This window comes from Eptatretus burgeri, chromosome 8 (assembly GCF_056783735.1).
Source record: "Eptatretus burgeri isolate ZD-2024b chromosome 8, Ebu_testis_v1, whole genome shotgun sequence".
NCBI lineage: Eukaryota > Metazoa > Chordata > Myxini > Myxiniformes > Myxinidae > Eptatretus > Eptatretus burgeri.
Window position 1 is genome coordinate 80,238,804 of NC_140968.1, and position 18,262 is coordinate 80,257,065.

The window sequence follows — 18,262 nt, forward strand, 5'->3', positions numbered from 1 at the left end:
CCTCGCCCCCCCCCCCTGCTCTCTCTGCGATTTGTCCCCACCACATTTCCACAGGGCGCTCAAGGTCTGCCACAACCCCCTTCTGGTAAAACTACCAAAATCACTGCTCACCTTCACTCTTTCATTCCTCTTTTTTCCCGCCTTTGGAATAAACTCCCTCACTCTATTCTTTCCCATTCTTCCCTCCAGGCTTTCAAAACAGCTGTTCACCACCACCTCTTATCATCCCCCATCCAAATCCTCGATCTTTTCTACCCCCGATAATCCACCCAAGCCCACTTGATTCAATTCCCCTGCTTTCCTTCCTGAAAGTCCCTGTAATGTCCATCTTCTCTTCCCCATGTTCCCCGTCCCATAGATCTCCTAATGTGTCTGTTCCCCCACTGTTTTGTCCCTCCCACTCCCGCCCCTCATCTTGTATCATGCCCCCCTTACTGTGCGTTGTGTGTTCGCTCTCATATGAGCCTCGACAAGGTATACAAAAAAACAACAAAGCCAACACCAGGCTGTATGCAAAATGAATGACTTTCTGCATAAAAAAACAGCAAGCTTTTGTTTGGAAAAATAATAAACCAAATGTGACTTGGATACATACGAATGCTGCTCCATCACAAATGGTACACCCAGACCCAGTACCAATGCCAATCTCTATTCATGTTATGATCATCGCAGTTGGGAGGCTGCTTGCGACTGTCTGGGGCAGTACCACCACCTGTCTCTCAGGAGCCTTTAGCAGAGCATTGGTTCTGTTTCACACTCTTGGGGCAGGCTGTCAGATGGAGGGTTGTGAGGGGTGTTTTTGTTTTTTTGTTTTTACGGGTTTCATTCCTGCTTTTGTAATTCCTGCTTGAGGGTAGCATTGGAGTCAGTGTTCCCACAGAATATCTGCCAGGAATATAGAGGCCTGGAAACGTGTGTAGTGCCCTGGGACGCTTGCTCATCATCTGGCGTATAATGTTGAGTTCACTTCTCTTCCGGTTCGTGTCTGGAGCCGCATTGAGCACGGGATTTTTGGAGGCCCATCCAAGGACACTAGTTTGTACTGTTCGTGCCATCTGGAATACTCCTTGCTTGTCTGCAGAGTTCCCAGAAGCCCCTCTCACCCTTTTTTATTTTACTGTATGCCAATCTGTTGCACCCCCATCCTACATTTTCCCATCTTTCTTTGATTTTTCACACAGGGGGGCTGCTTGGGTTTTGAGCTTGACCCTTTCCCTGTACTGTTAATACAAAACAAGTAAACAAATCTCGATCCTCTTCAATGCACTTCATCTCGAAGTCGACCATCGTTTTTGATCCCAGCACAAAAGTCTTCCTTATGAAATGTCCTTAATGCTGTGGATGTGGCTGTGTTGACCCTCTTCAACAGATGCAAAACATCTTCACCATTTTTCATTTTTGAGAATACAGTATGTGGAAGTAGCAGGAACTGAAATGTGGTGAAAACGGTGGGTGAAGTTAAAATTTTCCACACGGCGTCAACATTGCATTTTGGATGCGATGCAGTGATGTCATTGAGGATGATGGCTTTGTCGTCATCCTCATGGAGGAGGATGCCATCATTCAGAATTGCTGGATGCTTTTTGCGTACATTAAGTTGCATGTGATCATGCAACATCATATGGTGATTGATTACAGTGTCCATTCGTTGTTACATGCTGTGAAACCACCATTTTTAGCAAGATTCCAATATGGTCTGAACAATAATGTGAGACACCTTGACGTTCCCATAACGGCGTTTGGTGCATTTTGGATGTGAAGAACTTGGTGCTTTCCATTTTGATGAAGAAGACTTCAGTTATGGTTTGTAGTTGTGGAACCAGGTTTCGTCTTCAAGCAATTATGCATTCCAAGAAAAAATGCTGAGGATGCTGTTGATAGAGTAAACCGATTAAGTTTCTTCTCCTTGAGAACATGGACACCCATGTTGCCATCACCTTTCTTTCCCCCAGATCCTCAGTAACAATGTGATCCACTCTTCATTTGGGTATTCCCACCTCTGTCGCAAGACCTTGAATTGTGACACCTTCATCTTGAATCGATAATTCATTTATAACAGTGATATAGTCCTCACATTGTCCAGTGGATCTTCTGCTGGAACGCAGTCTGCTGTGTAGATTCATTTTTCTTTCCAAAAAGGTTTCATCCTTTTTGAACAGAACAGAACGATGAACGGTTTTTGCTGAACATTTTTTTCAAGTGCAGACAAGTTTTCAGAAGAATTTCAAAAATATATTGGTGGATTTTATTTCTGCACCACAATTAATTTAATAAGAGTTCAGATGTTTTGAGTCTTCACGAGTCTTCGACCGTAGGGGGCATCGAAGGCGGGTTGTCAGCTGATGTTATCGAGGGAATCGGACTGATTGTTCAGTTTTTGCCGGTGTTGTAGCCGACGTGTTGCAGGACTCGAGGCCGTGCAGCTTCCTGCCCTGGCCACATCCTTGATACGAGATGCCATTATTTTAATTCCTGAAATAAAACAAATAGTGTTATAAACTTGATATTTACCATAAACATCACTAAATACTGGGATTGTATACCAGTACCTTTTGTATCACCCAGACCTTTTATTTACAAAGCTAACAGTGGTTTAACACATCTTTTGTGAGACCCTCGTATAGTTATTTCTCGTACAACTTGGAAACTGACACCGGTTCAAGAAAAATGTCAACATTAAAAGCAAGGATGATGTAAAAAAAGAAAAACAGTTATTATGGTGTCATTGATTTTTTTTTTCTTTGTTTGTTTTTCTTTCTCGACAGCACTTGATTCCCCATCAAACTTGAGTTTTTCCAACATATCGACAACTTCAGCGACTGTCACATGGCAACCTCCACGAGCTGCCATCACGGGTTATCATGTGCACTACGAGATGGTTGGGAAGCCCAGTGGGACTGGAGACTTGTTATACAATGTAGAAGCATTGCAGAAACCTGCAGATATTCCACAACACGAGTTGGTACCAGGGGATCGCTCGTCGATCAATCTGCACGGACTGGAACCATACTCCACATACGAGGTGCGCGTGTTTGCTCTGGATGGTGGAGAAAGCAGCCTGCCAGAAGTTAATGTGCTACACACACGCCCTGCTGAACCACAACAAGGTGTGCACCCTGCAACTACTTCAACAACCAATCTTCACACTTGTTATACTAACTTGGTGCCACCATTAAAAGTGACATGCCACCACCTCAACAGTAAGAGCCCATAATTTATTTGTCATTTTGGTATTTTACTTGGGTAAGAAAGTCTGTTAACTCGTGTTTTTTATCATTATTAATCAAAGATTCCAAAAGTTAAACATATAGAAGCATTTAGGAGGTGGTAAAACACGACAGAAAGTTGTGGCAAGAAATTATATGATAGAAAGCAGATTCAAACTGCAAAATAAATAGTGAAAGAAGTGTAGTCTGAAGGCATTAAGAGTTCCGATGCTGCTTGTGTTATACTTCAAACTTTATTTGTGACTTTCTGCAGAAAGAGATTTTCAGAATTCTTATAATCAAATCTCCTTCCTGTTGCCTTCCTCAAAACTTTTAGAGCGATCTTGTCTTTGTGAGTGAATCCACATTCCTGAATGTAAAACTTTCTATCCATTCCTCTCCATCTTTTGTTCCTGCCGTGAATTTATTTTTCTTTGTTAAATTCTCTCTCTTGTATTCGGTGGGATTTGAAGCTCTCAACATTATTGCAGTCTCCAATGATGAAGCCAAAGTGCAAGGCCTGTTGCCCTCACATTGCTGATAGATCGGTGGGGTCTCCACTTGCACCATCTTTCTGTTTTTACTGTTTCCTCCAATCTTCTCTCTCCTCTTTTTCTATTGATTTATTCCCTTGCTTGTTGTGTTCAACTGAACTGTTGCCCAACTGCTCCGCTCTCACCGTTGCCTTTTTATTCTCCATCACCTCACTTTTCCACGATCCTCGATCTTGTATAGAAACATACAGTGCATAATATATTAGTAGGTACCCACAGAAATTATACGTAATGTAAAATTTAACTTCACAATATTATGCAAAGAATAGTTACCTGATCGAATCAACCCGTCCCACCCACCCCAAGTCTTCAACTCCACTCCCCCAACTCTAAGTCCTCAACAACATTCCCCCCAACCCCAGGTCCTCAGCTCCCCACTCCCAACCCCAAGGCTTCAATCCCCTCCCAACACCAAGTCTTCAAACCCCTTCCACACCCCAAGTCCTCAAACTGCCTCCTCACCCAAAATCCTTAACCCTATCCCTACCCCAAGTCCTCAACCCCCACACCAACTATCTGGCCCCCCCTACTTCCCGTTCTTCAAAGCAAGAGGACATTCTTACATCATTACATACCAGCAGGAAATGTGCAGAACATCCGCACAAAGTAAAATGTAACTTTGAGTTGTCAACTGTCCCCCCCCCCAACCCCCCAACCCCAAGTCCTCAACCTCTGCCTCTGCCTCCCAACCCCAAGCCCTCACCCAACCCCTCCCCACCCTAAGGCATCAATCCTCTCCCCACTCCAAGCCTACAAACTCTCTCCCCACACCCCCCCCACCCCCCACCACAACTCCTCAACTCTCCCTCCGTAGACTCAACCTTTCCCTCCCAACTCTGCCCAATTATTGCTCCCCCCCTCAACCCCAAGTCCTCACCATCCCTCTCCCAACCTCAAGACATCATTCCCCTCCCCCCTCCAAATCTTCACACCTCCTGCCCAGCCCCCCAAAAGTCCTCAACTCCTCCCCTAACCTAAAGTCACAACCTCCCCTCACAGTTGTCCCATATTTGTTCCTCTCCCCGTGCAGCGTGAGGGGGGGGGAGAGGAGGCGCAGCACTGGGGGGTGGGGGAGGACGAGGCGCAGCACTGGGGAGGGGGTGGAGGAGGCAGTGTGAGGAGGGGGGAGGAGGAGGCAGCACGAGAAGGGGAGGAGGCGGAGGCAGTGTGAATGGGGGTAGGAGGAGGAGGAGGAGGTGCAGTGTGAGGAGGGGGGGAGGAGGTGCAGCACTGGGGGAGGGAGGAGGAGGCAGCGTGAGGGGGCAGGAGGAGGAGGAGGAAGTGTGAGGAGGGGGGAATGAGGAGGAGGAAGCGTGAGGAGGGATGAGGAGGTGGAAGCGGTGTGAGCGGGGGGATTGAGGAGGAGGAAGCAGCATGAAGGAGGAGGCGGAGGCAGCACGATTTGGGAGGGAGGAGGAGGAGGAGGAAGTGTGATTGGGGGGAGGAGGAAGAGGAAGCATGAGGGTAGGGGAAGTGGAGCAGGAGGGGAAGTGGAGTCGGAGGCAGCACGATGCGGGAAGGAGGAGGAGGAGGAAGCGTGAGGGAGGGGTGGGGGCGAAGTGGAGTAGGAGGCAGCGCGAGGGAAGGGAATGAGAAGGCAGTGTTCAGGAAAGGGAAGGAGAAAGCAGTTTTACGGGAGATAATGGAAAGGCAGCGTACCAGGGCATTACTGGTGTGATAAAACGTGCCCAAAGAGCAGCGTTTTCCTTGTAACCGCCATGTTCTACATAAAACCATGCGGTAACATTTTAAAAGCAAAACTTGTTATTTGGTAACAGCTTAACTGGATGTGGTCCCTCCCCCCACCCACCCACACCTTCCTCCAACCTCCACGGTCCATGCAAAACATACACGCACACTCAACCTTTCACTCACACACATGCACGGATTTCCCCACACCCGCCTGCATGGTGGCACGTCCTGCGTGGCAGTATGTCCGCTCCCGAGGCTTCGGCGCTGCAGAAGTACATGGTTCGCGAGATGACGGCCTAACCTCCTCCACAGCGCCACACACCACGGGCCCCGGGATCGAGTTCAGATCGAATGCCCTCGAAACCCACGCAACGCACACAAGTAGCCAAGAACAGGCACACACACACACACACACACACACACACACACACACACACACACACACACACACACACACACACACACACACACACACACACACACACACACACACACAGTCATTTGTTCCCATTTCTACCACGTCCATGTGTGCTGTCTACTTTCCTCTTCACTTGCAGAAACTACCAACTGTTAATATATTGCAGTAACTATTACCATATTTATATTAATATTTTGTAATGAATGCACGCACTACACTTGCAGCAACAAAGCACTTCACTAGCAAGGCAGCGCGAGGAGAGGGAACTTGATTAAGTTCAAGTGTGAAGCAAAAAATAAAAATAATCAAATAATAATCGCCTCTTCACTTTCAGAAACTACCGACTACTAATATATTGGCAGAACTATGAGTATATTTATATTAATATTTTGTAATTAAAGCAAATCGCCCAAAACGGAAAGAGCAAACCGTGTATGTAATAACCGAGAAAAAAAGGCCCCCTGTGGATTGTGCCGTTATCTATTGAAAAGCAGGTTATGAAGCATGGCCTTTCACTCAATGAAGGTACACTTTCTGCACATTCCATAATCTTTTCTTCACACAATATAATCGTCCCAACAGTAGATAAAGTTAAGTTTTATGCTTTGCTGAAATAAATACGCTAAGCTATAAAAATCGCCAATTTGTTTAAATTTTCGGATTTCACTGAAGGTTTTGATGCTTATTTCGTCCACCGTATCTGATTCCCAAATCCAACATTATATTTTGATGATATACTTGAATTAGTTCACGAGAGTAGATCGTGTTTCCAAATCGAGGCACGTTTGAATAGGCCGAACAAAATGGCGAATGAGGACCCCCAACGAGTGTGAGCGAAGACTTGAAGAGTGTCAACGGATACACCTGATAAAGGATGTAATTAAATAAGGCCATTAATTATCTTCAAAAGGGATGTTTTAATGAACCCAAACACCCAGTTTTCAGTCGTGCACTTCCTTGGAGTTTTGTTAGTATGCATGCGAAGTTTCAGGCTGATAGGTTTCATGGTTTTGGAGTTATGGAGGAGACACACTGACACACACACATTGACATTTATAAGTATAGATATGATGTGTGTGTATCAGAAAATAGATGTGACGTTTGATTTCACTTTTCATGTACATGCCCTTCACTGACATCACATACCAAGGCAGTACAGTATACGTTTTGTTTTCCCACAGTGCAGACCACACCACAGGAGGTGCACATCACTGAGATCACGAATCAATCCGTCATTGTCGAATGGCAGTCTCCGCCTGGTCCACAGCCTGATGGCTACTATCTGCAATGCAGTGAGGCAACTGGGGAAGAGAGCCCCAGACATATACATCTCCCCTCTGAACCAACATTCTATCACCTTGAAGGACTGAGACCTGGACACAAGTACAAACTGTACCTGGCAGGATATTGGGGCAATGCCCTTGGACCAGAAATTGTGATCTACGTTGCAACACGTAAGTTTATTGGCTTGTCACAGAAGGCATTATAAAAAATATTGTAACATCAACGGCTCAAGTATCGTCGAGCTCGTTGTGGCAGGAGGTTAAATTCCTGTGAGGTACTGAACGGTTAACTCCTGTGGAGATGTTCCAAATTATGGCGGACGACGCAGGCATGGTTGTGAGGAGAGATATGAGAACCTTAGCTCTTGTAAAACAAACGGGTCTATTCCCGAACCAAAGAGATAAATCAAGGAATGGTGATCGTGAGTAGACGACGACGGGTTGGGATAGGGAAGAACTCTCTCGCTCTCTCTTCCCTCTGAACCCGCCTGATTCAGCTTCTCCCCAGGGAACGCTCCCCCTTGGAGGCATTCGTAGCTCCGTCCCTCTCTCTTGCACTGTCTCCCGACACCCCAGGTAGAGGTTTACATCGGAGTTTTACATACAATTTCCTTAACCATAATCCCTAATTCATTATTACCACACACCATCCCCTCTATGGTGCACATTCAAACAAAACAATCATAAAGCTGATGTGTCCCAACTTAGTACGTCGAGATTGGCTAATTACGCTCACACAGACCATTCTACTCTATACATTTGTATCTACTCTATGGTAATATCTAACCCCCACCCCCAAATGTAACAATATTTCTTATGGAAAGTGAATTCCAACTAAAATTCCTCAGAGTTGATTTACATGTGAGTTACGCAACCTGTCCCACGAGATGTAGTTGCACAAGCCACAGGAAATTTGATGTTGCATATTGCCTTTGGCCCTTTACTCATCCCCAGCTCTGGCTTGATGATAATGGCTTGATTTGCAAGTTTGTGAGTGATTGGTGGAATTGACATCAATCTTTGCAGAAAAAGAAGTTTCCTTCTGTATCCATCCTGCCCACCCCATTCCTTCCCACTCCATTGTTTGTCCAAGTCTCTCAATATTTTATCCTTCAACTCAGTTATTAGTGTCCCCCCCCTCCTCTACTGTTCCTTTTGTCCTATTGTGTCCTGATCCATTCAGTGTTCTAGCTCTTCCACGAGCCTTGACTGTATGCAACAACAAAAAAACTGTCATAGGCTTGCAGCCATTTTACAGGCTTGATCAGCCTTATGGTCTCTCTGTATGTTTAAGTTCCTTGGAAGGGGAAGTCATCTCTTAAATATTGTGAACCGTGGTGTCTGTCCGTGTGTTCGTCCGTTTCCCATGTGCGGTGGCTGCTTCCCACACTGTGTTTGAAAAGTTCAACATTCACTTTTGAAATGATGGGAGAACAAGCATGAATAATTTTGATGCCAAATTTTATTTTGCAAGCAGGATATTTTTTTCTCTTTTCAGACAAATTCAATCTCCGCCATCTGATGTTGCACCACCATTTTGCGGTGGGCGGTATAGGGAGCTCAGAGCTTTGGCTAAGCCTGATGTTGGCTTAGTAGTTAGGGTGGTAGCTTGGGATCCTAGGGTCCTGAGTTGAAGCCCCGTTGAGCCGCTAAATTAATACACCAGAAGGTTGACTCAGCCTGTCATCCTTCCGAGGTCAGCAAAATGAGCACCATTGTACTGGTAAGGGGGACACTGCATCAGCGGCATAGCCACGTCCAAACCAATGATGCAACCAGCAGCGACAGGCTACGAGAGAGAGAGATTGAGAGATATATATATATATATATATATATATATATATATATATATATATATATATATATATATATATATATATATATATATATATATATATATATATATATATATATATATATATATATATATATATATTTGGCTGAAAGAGAAACCAAGGGTGCAACACAATTAACCATTTAAAAGTCCATTAAATAATTTCAATTGATAGATTAACTTTTCCCATCACTGGGGATGAATATTCATGCTTGCCTTTCCCATCAGTGGGCACTAGTACTTTTGCTAGTCATCTCAAAAACAGAGATACACACACCTTCCTTTGGTATTCCCTTGCCTTTTCCATGATCCACCTCAGATTTGCGATGTGAATTCCAGTAACTCTTCATCTTCTGAAACCTGCTTGCTCAACGGCCATGCTCATGTAATGAAGTCTTCTCCAGGGAGGCTACAATGTCTTGTCACCACCTGTAAAAATTGACATTGCCTTTTATCATATTAGTTGACAACACTGAAGGCTTCTACCAGTGCCAGATTAAGCCTCGGCTGGCCCTAAGGCACATTTTGAAATTTAAGAGAATGGCCTGAAAAATTTAAATTAGATCTCGGGCTCATGGAAATGGACCCCAGACAAAAGATGGCCTGCGGAGGTGCACATTCAAGACAAGAACAAAATATTTAATACTCGATTCAAGAACAAAATATTTAATACAAAAAAGACAAATATTTAATGTGAAAAGAAAATAGTTTATTTAATCCCTCTATACAATTTGCAGTGTATGAATATATGCATGACAAAACACATACAGATTTGGCACTTTGCTTTACAGTTTACTAGACCTTAGATTGCAACCTTGTGTGCTTTTACAACTGCAAACTCTTCAATTACGGAACTGAAGTGAAGTCCAGTTCTCGGAGCAAATCACTTTCAATGCACAAAAGGGCCAACGCACCAAGACGCTGTTGATGCATGGTAGAACGCTTCACATCTTTGATTCTCTTTAGCTGCGAAAATGAGCGTTCTCCTGAACAATTGGTGGACATCAGTGCTAAGTATATTCGGAAAGCCACTTCAGTGTTTGGAAAGGCTGCATTAACTCCAGTGGTGTGCAGCAGCGCAAACATATGCTGTGCACACCCTGTTGAGGAGGAACTTGAGGGCAGTTTGTTTTTATACCAGCAAATGAACCGACGGAACTCTGACGCAAAATCAGTATTCAGATCCCTGTGATGCACAATGCCAAGCCCTGTAATAGCAGTGTTGATATCCTCGTCAGTCATAGAGTAAAACTCTGTCAGAACGCCAAACCGCTGCAGCACTACAGAATACACCTCTATGCATTTCTACAATGCATTTCGCAGTTGGTCAATGATGACATAAAATGTATTAACTTTGAATTTTTGTTGGCCCGTCATTCCTTCTGTGGCATCAGTAGCATTTCCATCATTGTCACGCTTCTTACGCTTGGGCATTCGCCGCCTATCGGATTTGTAAGTGTTGTTGCCACAGTGATTACATGCTTGTTGCTCATAGAAATCAAAATTTTCTCTGCACGATGTAAAAACTCATTCAAACTCTTCAGCATACAAATAGCCGGTGTTAATTCTATGGTGGCACTTTGCAACAACTTGCTGCAGCAGTTGAAGCGCTGCAAAATATCATTCCAAAGTTCACACATCAGGGCAACTTCAATGGTGCCCATCTTTTCTGCCAAAGAATCCGCCTCATTTCGTGTCTCCCTGTTCTGATTTTCATCTGCAGAGATCTCTTCGAGAGCACTCTGGAACTGGCGGTAACCACGGAACAGAGCTTCAGTGGCATCAGCTCGGGCAGACCACCGGGTATCCGATGGGTGTTTCGGAACAAGGCACCCAGGTTGCTGTTCCACATGGGTCTGCAGGACACCCCAACGGTGCGTGGATGCCACAAAGAACGTATACAGGCGCTGCAAAAACCCAAAAAATGAGACCGCTTCAATGCAACAATCCACCACGGACTGACCAACTAGATTCAAAGAGTGACCTACACAGGGAATGTAATCAACCAAACTGTTCTTGTTCTTCAAAATTTGCTGCATACCATTGTACTTGCCCGACATATTACTAGCATTGTCATACATCTGACCACGGCAATTGTCAAAGTCGATGTCATGGTCCTTCAAGTATTGGAGAAGAGTATCAGCAAAATTCTGACCTGTATGACTAGAGATACTAATGAACATGAGGAAACGCTCGACAGGCTTGTGATCTGTCATGTTGACGTAGCGGAGGATGATAGTGAGCTGGTCCGTATGGGCAATGTCTGGTGTGGAGTCCACTGAAACGGAGAAATACCACGACTTCGAAATCTCATCCTTGATGCGACCAAGTACTTGCTTACCCATCATAGCAATTCATTCTTCGCAGATTGCTTGTGACAAATAAGACATGTGACCGCGACCGATTGGCATGGTAATGGATGTGCTGGGACAAAAACGGATCAAACTGGCCAATCAACTCCAAAATACCCAAGTAATTACCATTGCTGCTGGAGCCAACAATTTTGTTACTACCTCGAAACGACTGACCACTCTCGCAAAGAAAAGTAATTGTGGCAACACAACGTGTCAACACATTTTTCCAATAGCTGCGCTGCTCCAGCATGTTTTGATGCAATTGCTTATCAACTCGACTGGCATCAGCACTCCGCTGACAAAATGTTAGAACTGATTCTATGTGCCTTCATAGAATTTCATGGTTGGGCCTTGGGCTGATTTAATGGGCCTTCGAGTACTGAGCCGTATCCTTCCAATCAGTAAATCCCGAGCCAGAAAGCTGTGCACCTTTGTCAGAGGAAAACAGTGCATGGAAAACAGAAAACGCAAGGTTTGGCAGGAGAATAAACCAACCAATCACGATCAGCTACCTCCCCATTTGGCAAAACCCGTTTGAAGGCACTGGCATTAAGAAAGCGATTCACCCCAGAGTATTCGCGCTTCGTTTCTGGATAACTGTCATCCAAGTTCCAAAAATGGTCAGTGCCCAAGCTGATGCACACATGGCGCAGTTTGTCTGTGATGTTAACAAACAACCCGACATCGTTGGGAATCAGTGGAGTCGATTCTGAAGCACCTTCGCCCCTCGTGTCACCATCGTCGGCCGGCCTGTCTTCGACAGGATCAACTGCGGGGGATGTTGAAGGGGAGTCCTTGGTTGAATCTATATCATCATCACCACCAACACCAGCATCTTTCTCCACCATGTGGAAAAACGATGTCAATTTATGAGTCTTCTTGAGTAGTTGATCCTCCTTATGCTTCTTTTTCTGCAACTCCTGAGCTCGCTCCCAGCCACCTTTGCATCCTGACATAACGATGGATTGAATCTGCAAATAGAACATCAGATGTACAAGTTTTAAAACCTTTTATTATAAAATACAAGCCACATTAAACACTATACAGTGTTTAACTCACCTCCGACCGCGTGTCTAATGGCGACCGTGTCGAGTCGGAGGTGGGGCGGAGAAGACACCTGCTCCCTGCCTATTGGCTAAGGAGGGACGCCATGCCTACGCTAGACTCCGCCCACGCGCGCGCCTGCTGGCTGACGTGCGCACAAAGAATGCCGCGAGCGTCATGGCGTCAGGATGGACGTGAAGATGGCGTTGTTGTTGTTGCGGGAGATGGGGGTATTCCAATAACAAATCGCAGCGCATTTACACTTATCACCCATTAGACCAGGGGGAGGAAGCTATCTATAAAACACGTACTTACCGAGATAACTCAGCTTAAGGAACCTGTATGTTGTATGCGATAGATTTCCAAATTCGTAACAATATTACTCGACCAATAAGAATTGTATGTAAAAAAAAAAAAAAAAAAAAATCTTGCCTAAATTTTTGTGGTGTGAATTTTTGGCTGGCCCTAAGGCACATGCCTTGTCTGCCTAATGGTTAATCTGGCTCTGGGTTCTACAAGTTCTACCACATACATTTGTAGTACGCTTTTACTTTATTAAACATTTTACAGCATGTGACACAAGCCTTAAGTGTCCAGTGGATCCGTTTGTGCTCCATCATTCTCATTATGGAGAAATCATAATGCGCCGCATGTTTTGTGGGACATTTTCCGGAGCATGTCTGGGGTGATTCGATTAAAAGGAAGTCTCAATGTTTGTTTAAGGACATCAGTGGTATTCACTCAATCTGAAAAAAGGAAACAAATTAACACTCTGCACACAAAGGCAATGTCAATTTTTACAGGGGGTGACAAGCCATCGTGGCCACCCTGTATTCTGTGTTGAATGATCTTTTGGAATATCATGCTCGCATGTGAAATCTCGACAATGGTTCAGGTATTTCAACATTCTCTTGCATCCTCCTTCTTTGGCAATGGTATGTAGAGACTGACTGCTTCCATCTTTTTGGCCACATAATCCTGCTGCAGATCTGTGTTTAAGTTGGGATTGGCTCCTCACCAACTACCTTAAAGAGTCGTATTGGAATTCCATCAGCATCTGGTGCTTTTTAATTTGCCAGCTCTTTCAGGGTTCTATGCAACTCACATTCTATCACTATTGGTTCTTGCTCATATTCTCATTATTTGAAAGTTGCCATAATTTTGCTATCTCGTTTGTATCGAGTTTCGGTGTACATAGTCCTTCCATTTTTACTTTCATCTGTGTGTTCTTCTATCAGATCTTTTCCTTTACCACTCTGAAGGACCCCAATCTTGATCTCTCTGATCATTTTAAAAATACCTCTTGTTTATCCTGCTCTGTTGTCACTTTCTATCTCCTGCATGTCTCTGAAATATTTATCTGTCTTTCCTAGTTTATTGTTGGAAGCCAGCATTGAGCCGCTGAATGTCCTCTCTTGATGCGCCGATGGTTTTCATCTGTCTTCTTCTGTCTGCAATATTTATTGCCTCTTCTGACAGCCATTTAGCCTTTTTCTTTCTGCTTACTTTTGTTGTTTTTGGCCTCTTATTACCTTCGCATTCTGCGAAAGGTTATGTTTTGGTCGCTGTGTATTTATTTATTTGTGAATATGTGTGTTTGTTTGTTATTCGCATAACTCAGAAAGTATAAAACTGAATTGCATGAAATTTGGTGGGATGATTCGTGAGTATCCAAGGACGATTTGATTAGATTTTGGGAGCGATCGGGTCAAAGGTCAAGGTCAAGGTCATGAAAAGGTCAAAAACACTCTTTTGAGCATAACTTCATTCATAATACAGCTATCGCCATGCAACCACTGCCATATTGTTCCATGACGAGATACCTTTCAGATATGTAGTGTCAGATTTGACGTAACGTCATCGGAAGTGCGTCTAAATGACGTCACAAGATTACGTAAATTTTCAATTTTCGATCTCATCAGTTTTGATCATACCGTTTTGTAGGACTTACCTTAAGGACGTCACACACCAAATTTGACTTCGATCGGACTGACCGTTATGACGTCATTGACGTTTGAACATGACGTTTTTCAATTGTGGCTAAAATGTCCTGATATTTTACATTCAAATATCTATATAATTTATAAAGCAAAGTCTCCCAAATCCAGGCATTAGGATCAGTACCAAAATATCTGTTTATTGATGTACAGGTTTTGCCAATTAACTCTGTAGTCAAGGTCAAGGTCACACTCAAGGTCAAAATATACTTGTAGGCATAGCTTCAGATCTAATAGAGCTATTGACATGAAACCAACGTTAAAACGTTCAGTGAACTACGAGCTTTCAGAATGGTAGTCCCCGATTGGACATGACGTCCCTGGAAGTGCGTCAAAATGACGTCAAAAGATGATGTCATTTTTCAACTTTTTAATTTTTCAGTGTTTATCATTCCATTTTGTTGGACTGCCTTCAAGGAGGTTACACACCAAATTTGACGTCAATCGGACTGACGGTTGTGACGTCATGGACGTTTTAAAATGACGTTTTTCAAATGTGCCCGGAAAAAAGTTGTGGCAGCGAAGGTATGCGCTCTACCGAGTGCCCGTTCTAGTTTTACAATGTTTTCAACTTTTTGCTACAATTCGTCTGGCATTCTGTCAACCAAGTCCAGCTCTCCAAAATGGTTTATTGCATATTGTTTAGATACATTTTCAAGGTCATATCTGGTTGGAGTTTTAGATTTGTTCACCTTTCTCAGTTTGACTCCTAGTTTTGCTACAAGCAGTTCATGATCTGTTCTGCAAGTTGACATGGCAGAGAATTGGCAGATTGCACAGCACTTCTCCATCTTCTGTTGATTAGAATGTAGTCAGTTGGATTTATACATTTCCCATCAGGTGAAATCCATGTGGACAGTCTGAGTTTTGGGTGTTTGAATCATGTGCTTGCAATTATGAGATTACTAGTAGTAATGCCCGGCGTTGCTCAGGCTAGCAATAAAGCCTGGCGTTGCCCGGGCTTTCTTGCAAATTTCCTGAATAGCTGTTTGGGTTAGCAGTTAGGGTTAAGGTTAGCTGTTAGGGATAGGGTGAGGGTTAGCTGTTAGGGTTAGGGTTAGCTGTTAGGGTTAGCTGTTAGGGTTAGTGTTAGGGTAGCTAACCCTAACACTAACCCAAACCCTAATCCTAACCCTAACAGCTTGGCGTAGCGGAGGTAAACAGCGCCCGGGCAAAGTGGAAATTTGCGTCCCCCGTCGGCCTTAAACTTGAGTGGATTTGAATGGAAAATCCCATTAGGGATATCGATTTATCGATTTTTTTTTTTTTCGAATATCGGAAGTGTTATGGAAAAAATTTATAGCCAATGACCTAAGTTGGACCAAAAGCCATAATCGTACCGAATTTGAATGGGATCTGTTGGAGTTTGTGAAAATGCATCAAAACGAATTTTGAGGGGCCTCTTAAGGAAGACAATAATATCATTAGTATATGTGCCAAATCTTGTTTCATTTCATGCAGTAACAAAAATCTGATGGTGGAACAAAGAAAGGGGTGTGCCAAAATATTAATATAGATTCACCACACAGAACTCCAACATTCGCAACCCTGGCTCATTTTGGATACCAAGTCAAGGCTTTCCTGCAATCCCTGGTGCTCCTGCTTCTCCAATTTTTGCATTCCAGTCTCCCATAATAATTAAAACATCTCCTTTAGGCACCTGTTCCTGCAACCCTCTATAAAACTCAGAGCATATATCTGACTGATGGTGGTGTTCATTGGATGTCCTTTCAAGCTCGCTGATATTGACCTACCATTGACTGGGATATATTCCAGTACTTAGGGACATTACATGTGCTGATACTAAAATAGAAACTGTCATACTTTGGACACATCATGCATGCTGAAAATGAAAGTATGGAGAAGCCGTCTATACTGGGTTTGTTTGAGGGAAGACGAGGAAGAGGTAGATCTTGAATGCAGTGGATGGATGGGGTAAAAGGTTACAACCAAGCTGTCTCTGCCACAGCTCTATGAAGCAGTTCAGGATAGGGATGTTTGGAGAAATCTGTTCATTATTGTCACCAGAAGTTAGACACAACTTGACAGAAATATATATATATATATATATATATATATATATATATATATATATATATATATATATATATATATATATACATACACACACACACACACACACACACACACACACACACACACACACACACACACACACACACACACACACCCCATCCCTGATTTACGAACACCTGGCTTCGGAATATCTGTTAATATGGATGTTAAACTTTACAACCATGTTTTGGTATTTTGAATGTTTGATGCATTCACACAAACACTAAACACAGGAAATCTAACTTAGAGTTATTTATCCATTCACACCATAACTCATTCCTCATTCACATGGGCTTCACCCGAACACCCCTCTGCCATTTCACATGCCATTCTCTCCACGGGGTTCCTTAGCGGCATGAGAGGCAGAGGTGCTCACCCTGCTTCACCATAAACTCCTCTAACTAGCTTGTTATCCCTCATCATCACTTACACTACATATGTTCGATTTGTTGTAAATTACTCGTTTTTGATTTAAAAAGTACATTTAATAACGTTTTTATGTTTTTAAAAAAATAAGTTTTAATAGGGTTTTCGAACATATTGCACTGAGTGTGCAAGAAATTGGATGCTCCAATGCTGGAAAATGAGCAATGTGTGTGCAGCATACTCAACTGCAGAGCAAAGGGATTCATTCATGTTCCCTTGATACATCTGGATTTTTTTTGATGGCACAATACTATACTGTATTGTACTGTATTTGTACATATTGTCCTCATAAAACTGCTGCTGGTGTCTGTCGATTGGCCAACAATGATTCATACGTCCATGTTTTTAGGCTTCATTAGCCCCCATTGGACTTTGTCCGAAATGGGGGCTCATGGATTTGATCTCGATTTTCATGTGCATGATTTTCATGTGTCCGCAACCATATCTCGGACATGTATGGACCGATTTTATTTGGACTTGACACACAGATAAGAAATGATGCCTTACATAAGCAAGTCATTTCTTTTTGAGATCAGATGCAAGATGGCAGACTGGTGACCATTTTGTTATTTAAAAGTGTCCCCATCCATTTCAGGTCAGGTCAGATTAGATCTGTGATTTGCTACAGGTACCATGTAAACCTGTACTAATCTGTTTCATGGTCAGGTTGTTATTAGATGAATGATTCGTCATTCCTTGGGTGTCATTTCCCTGGTCTTTGTATTTGCTCCGACTGAGGCGAGTTATCTCACCGTGAAGGACTCATTCTATGCCACACTCGAGTTTCTGGTTGATCAATGTCCCAGGCGAGATACTCTTCTAGTGTTGGGGGATTTCAATGCATCGACTGGAAATGATAGGGATGGTTATGAGACATATGTTGGACCCCATGGTTTCAGCACTGTGAACCAGAACAGCATTCAGTTCCTTGATTTTGCAAGGAGTCATGGACTTAGAGTGGCTGGTTCATGGTTTCAGTGCCCACAGGCTCAACGCTGGACTTGGCATTCCAATGCTGGTGGTGTGGCAAAGGAGATTGACCATGTGCTCGTTGATGGTGCTGGAGGATGATCCTGAACTACAGGGTCTACCAGAGTGCTCAGTTCATCAACACTAACCACAAGCTTGTTGGAGCAACTCTGAAGTTGCAGATTAAATCCAGGAGAATGGTACCATCCCAGCATAGGCTGGATGTTGACGAGCACAAGGATGAGAGGGTAGCTGAAGAGTTTGTGAAGAGGCTGAGTGGAGATTTTGGGGGTCTGGGTGCTTTGGTTTATCCTGAAGAGTTGTGGAGTGCTGAAGAGTGAAGACCACCATCCTTGATGTTGCCGGTGGACGTCTTGGAACTTACTGTAGGGCGAAGAAGAATTTTGTC

At 43.6% G+C, this 18,262-nt stretch overlaps 1 protein-coding gene across 3 annotated transcripts in view; it reads left to right on the plus strand.

Moving 5' to 3' along the window:
* Positions 1-18,262, plus strand: part of LOC147022143 (fibronectin-like) — a 332,507-nt gene that overhangs the window by 133,850 nt on the left and 180,395 nt on the right. For 2 of the 3 annotated variants that reach the window (XR_015061076.1, XM_085892763.1), the window contains exons 20-21: positions 2,766-3,107; positions 7,052-7,324. Coding sequence is in view for 2 of the 3 variants with exons in the window: in XM_085892763.1 (XP_085748889.1) it covers positions 2,766-3,107; positions 7,052-7,324 (615 nt within the window). In the remaining variant the exon portion in view is untranslated. The remainder of the gene's footprint in view (positions 1-2,765; positions 3,108-7,051; positions 7,325-18,262) is intronic. The other variant, XM_085892764.1, reaches the window with a different exon arrangement.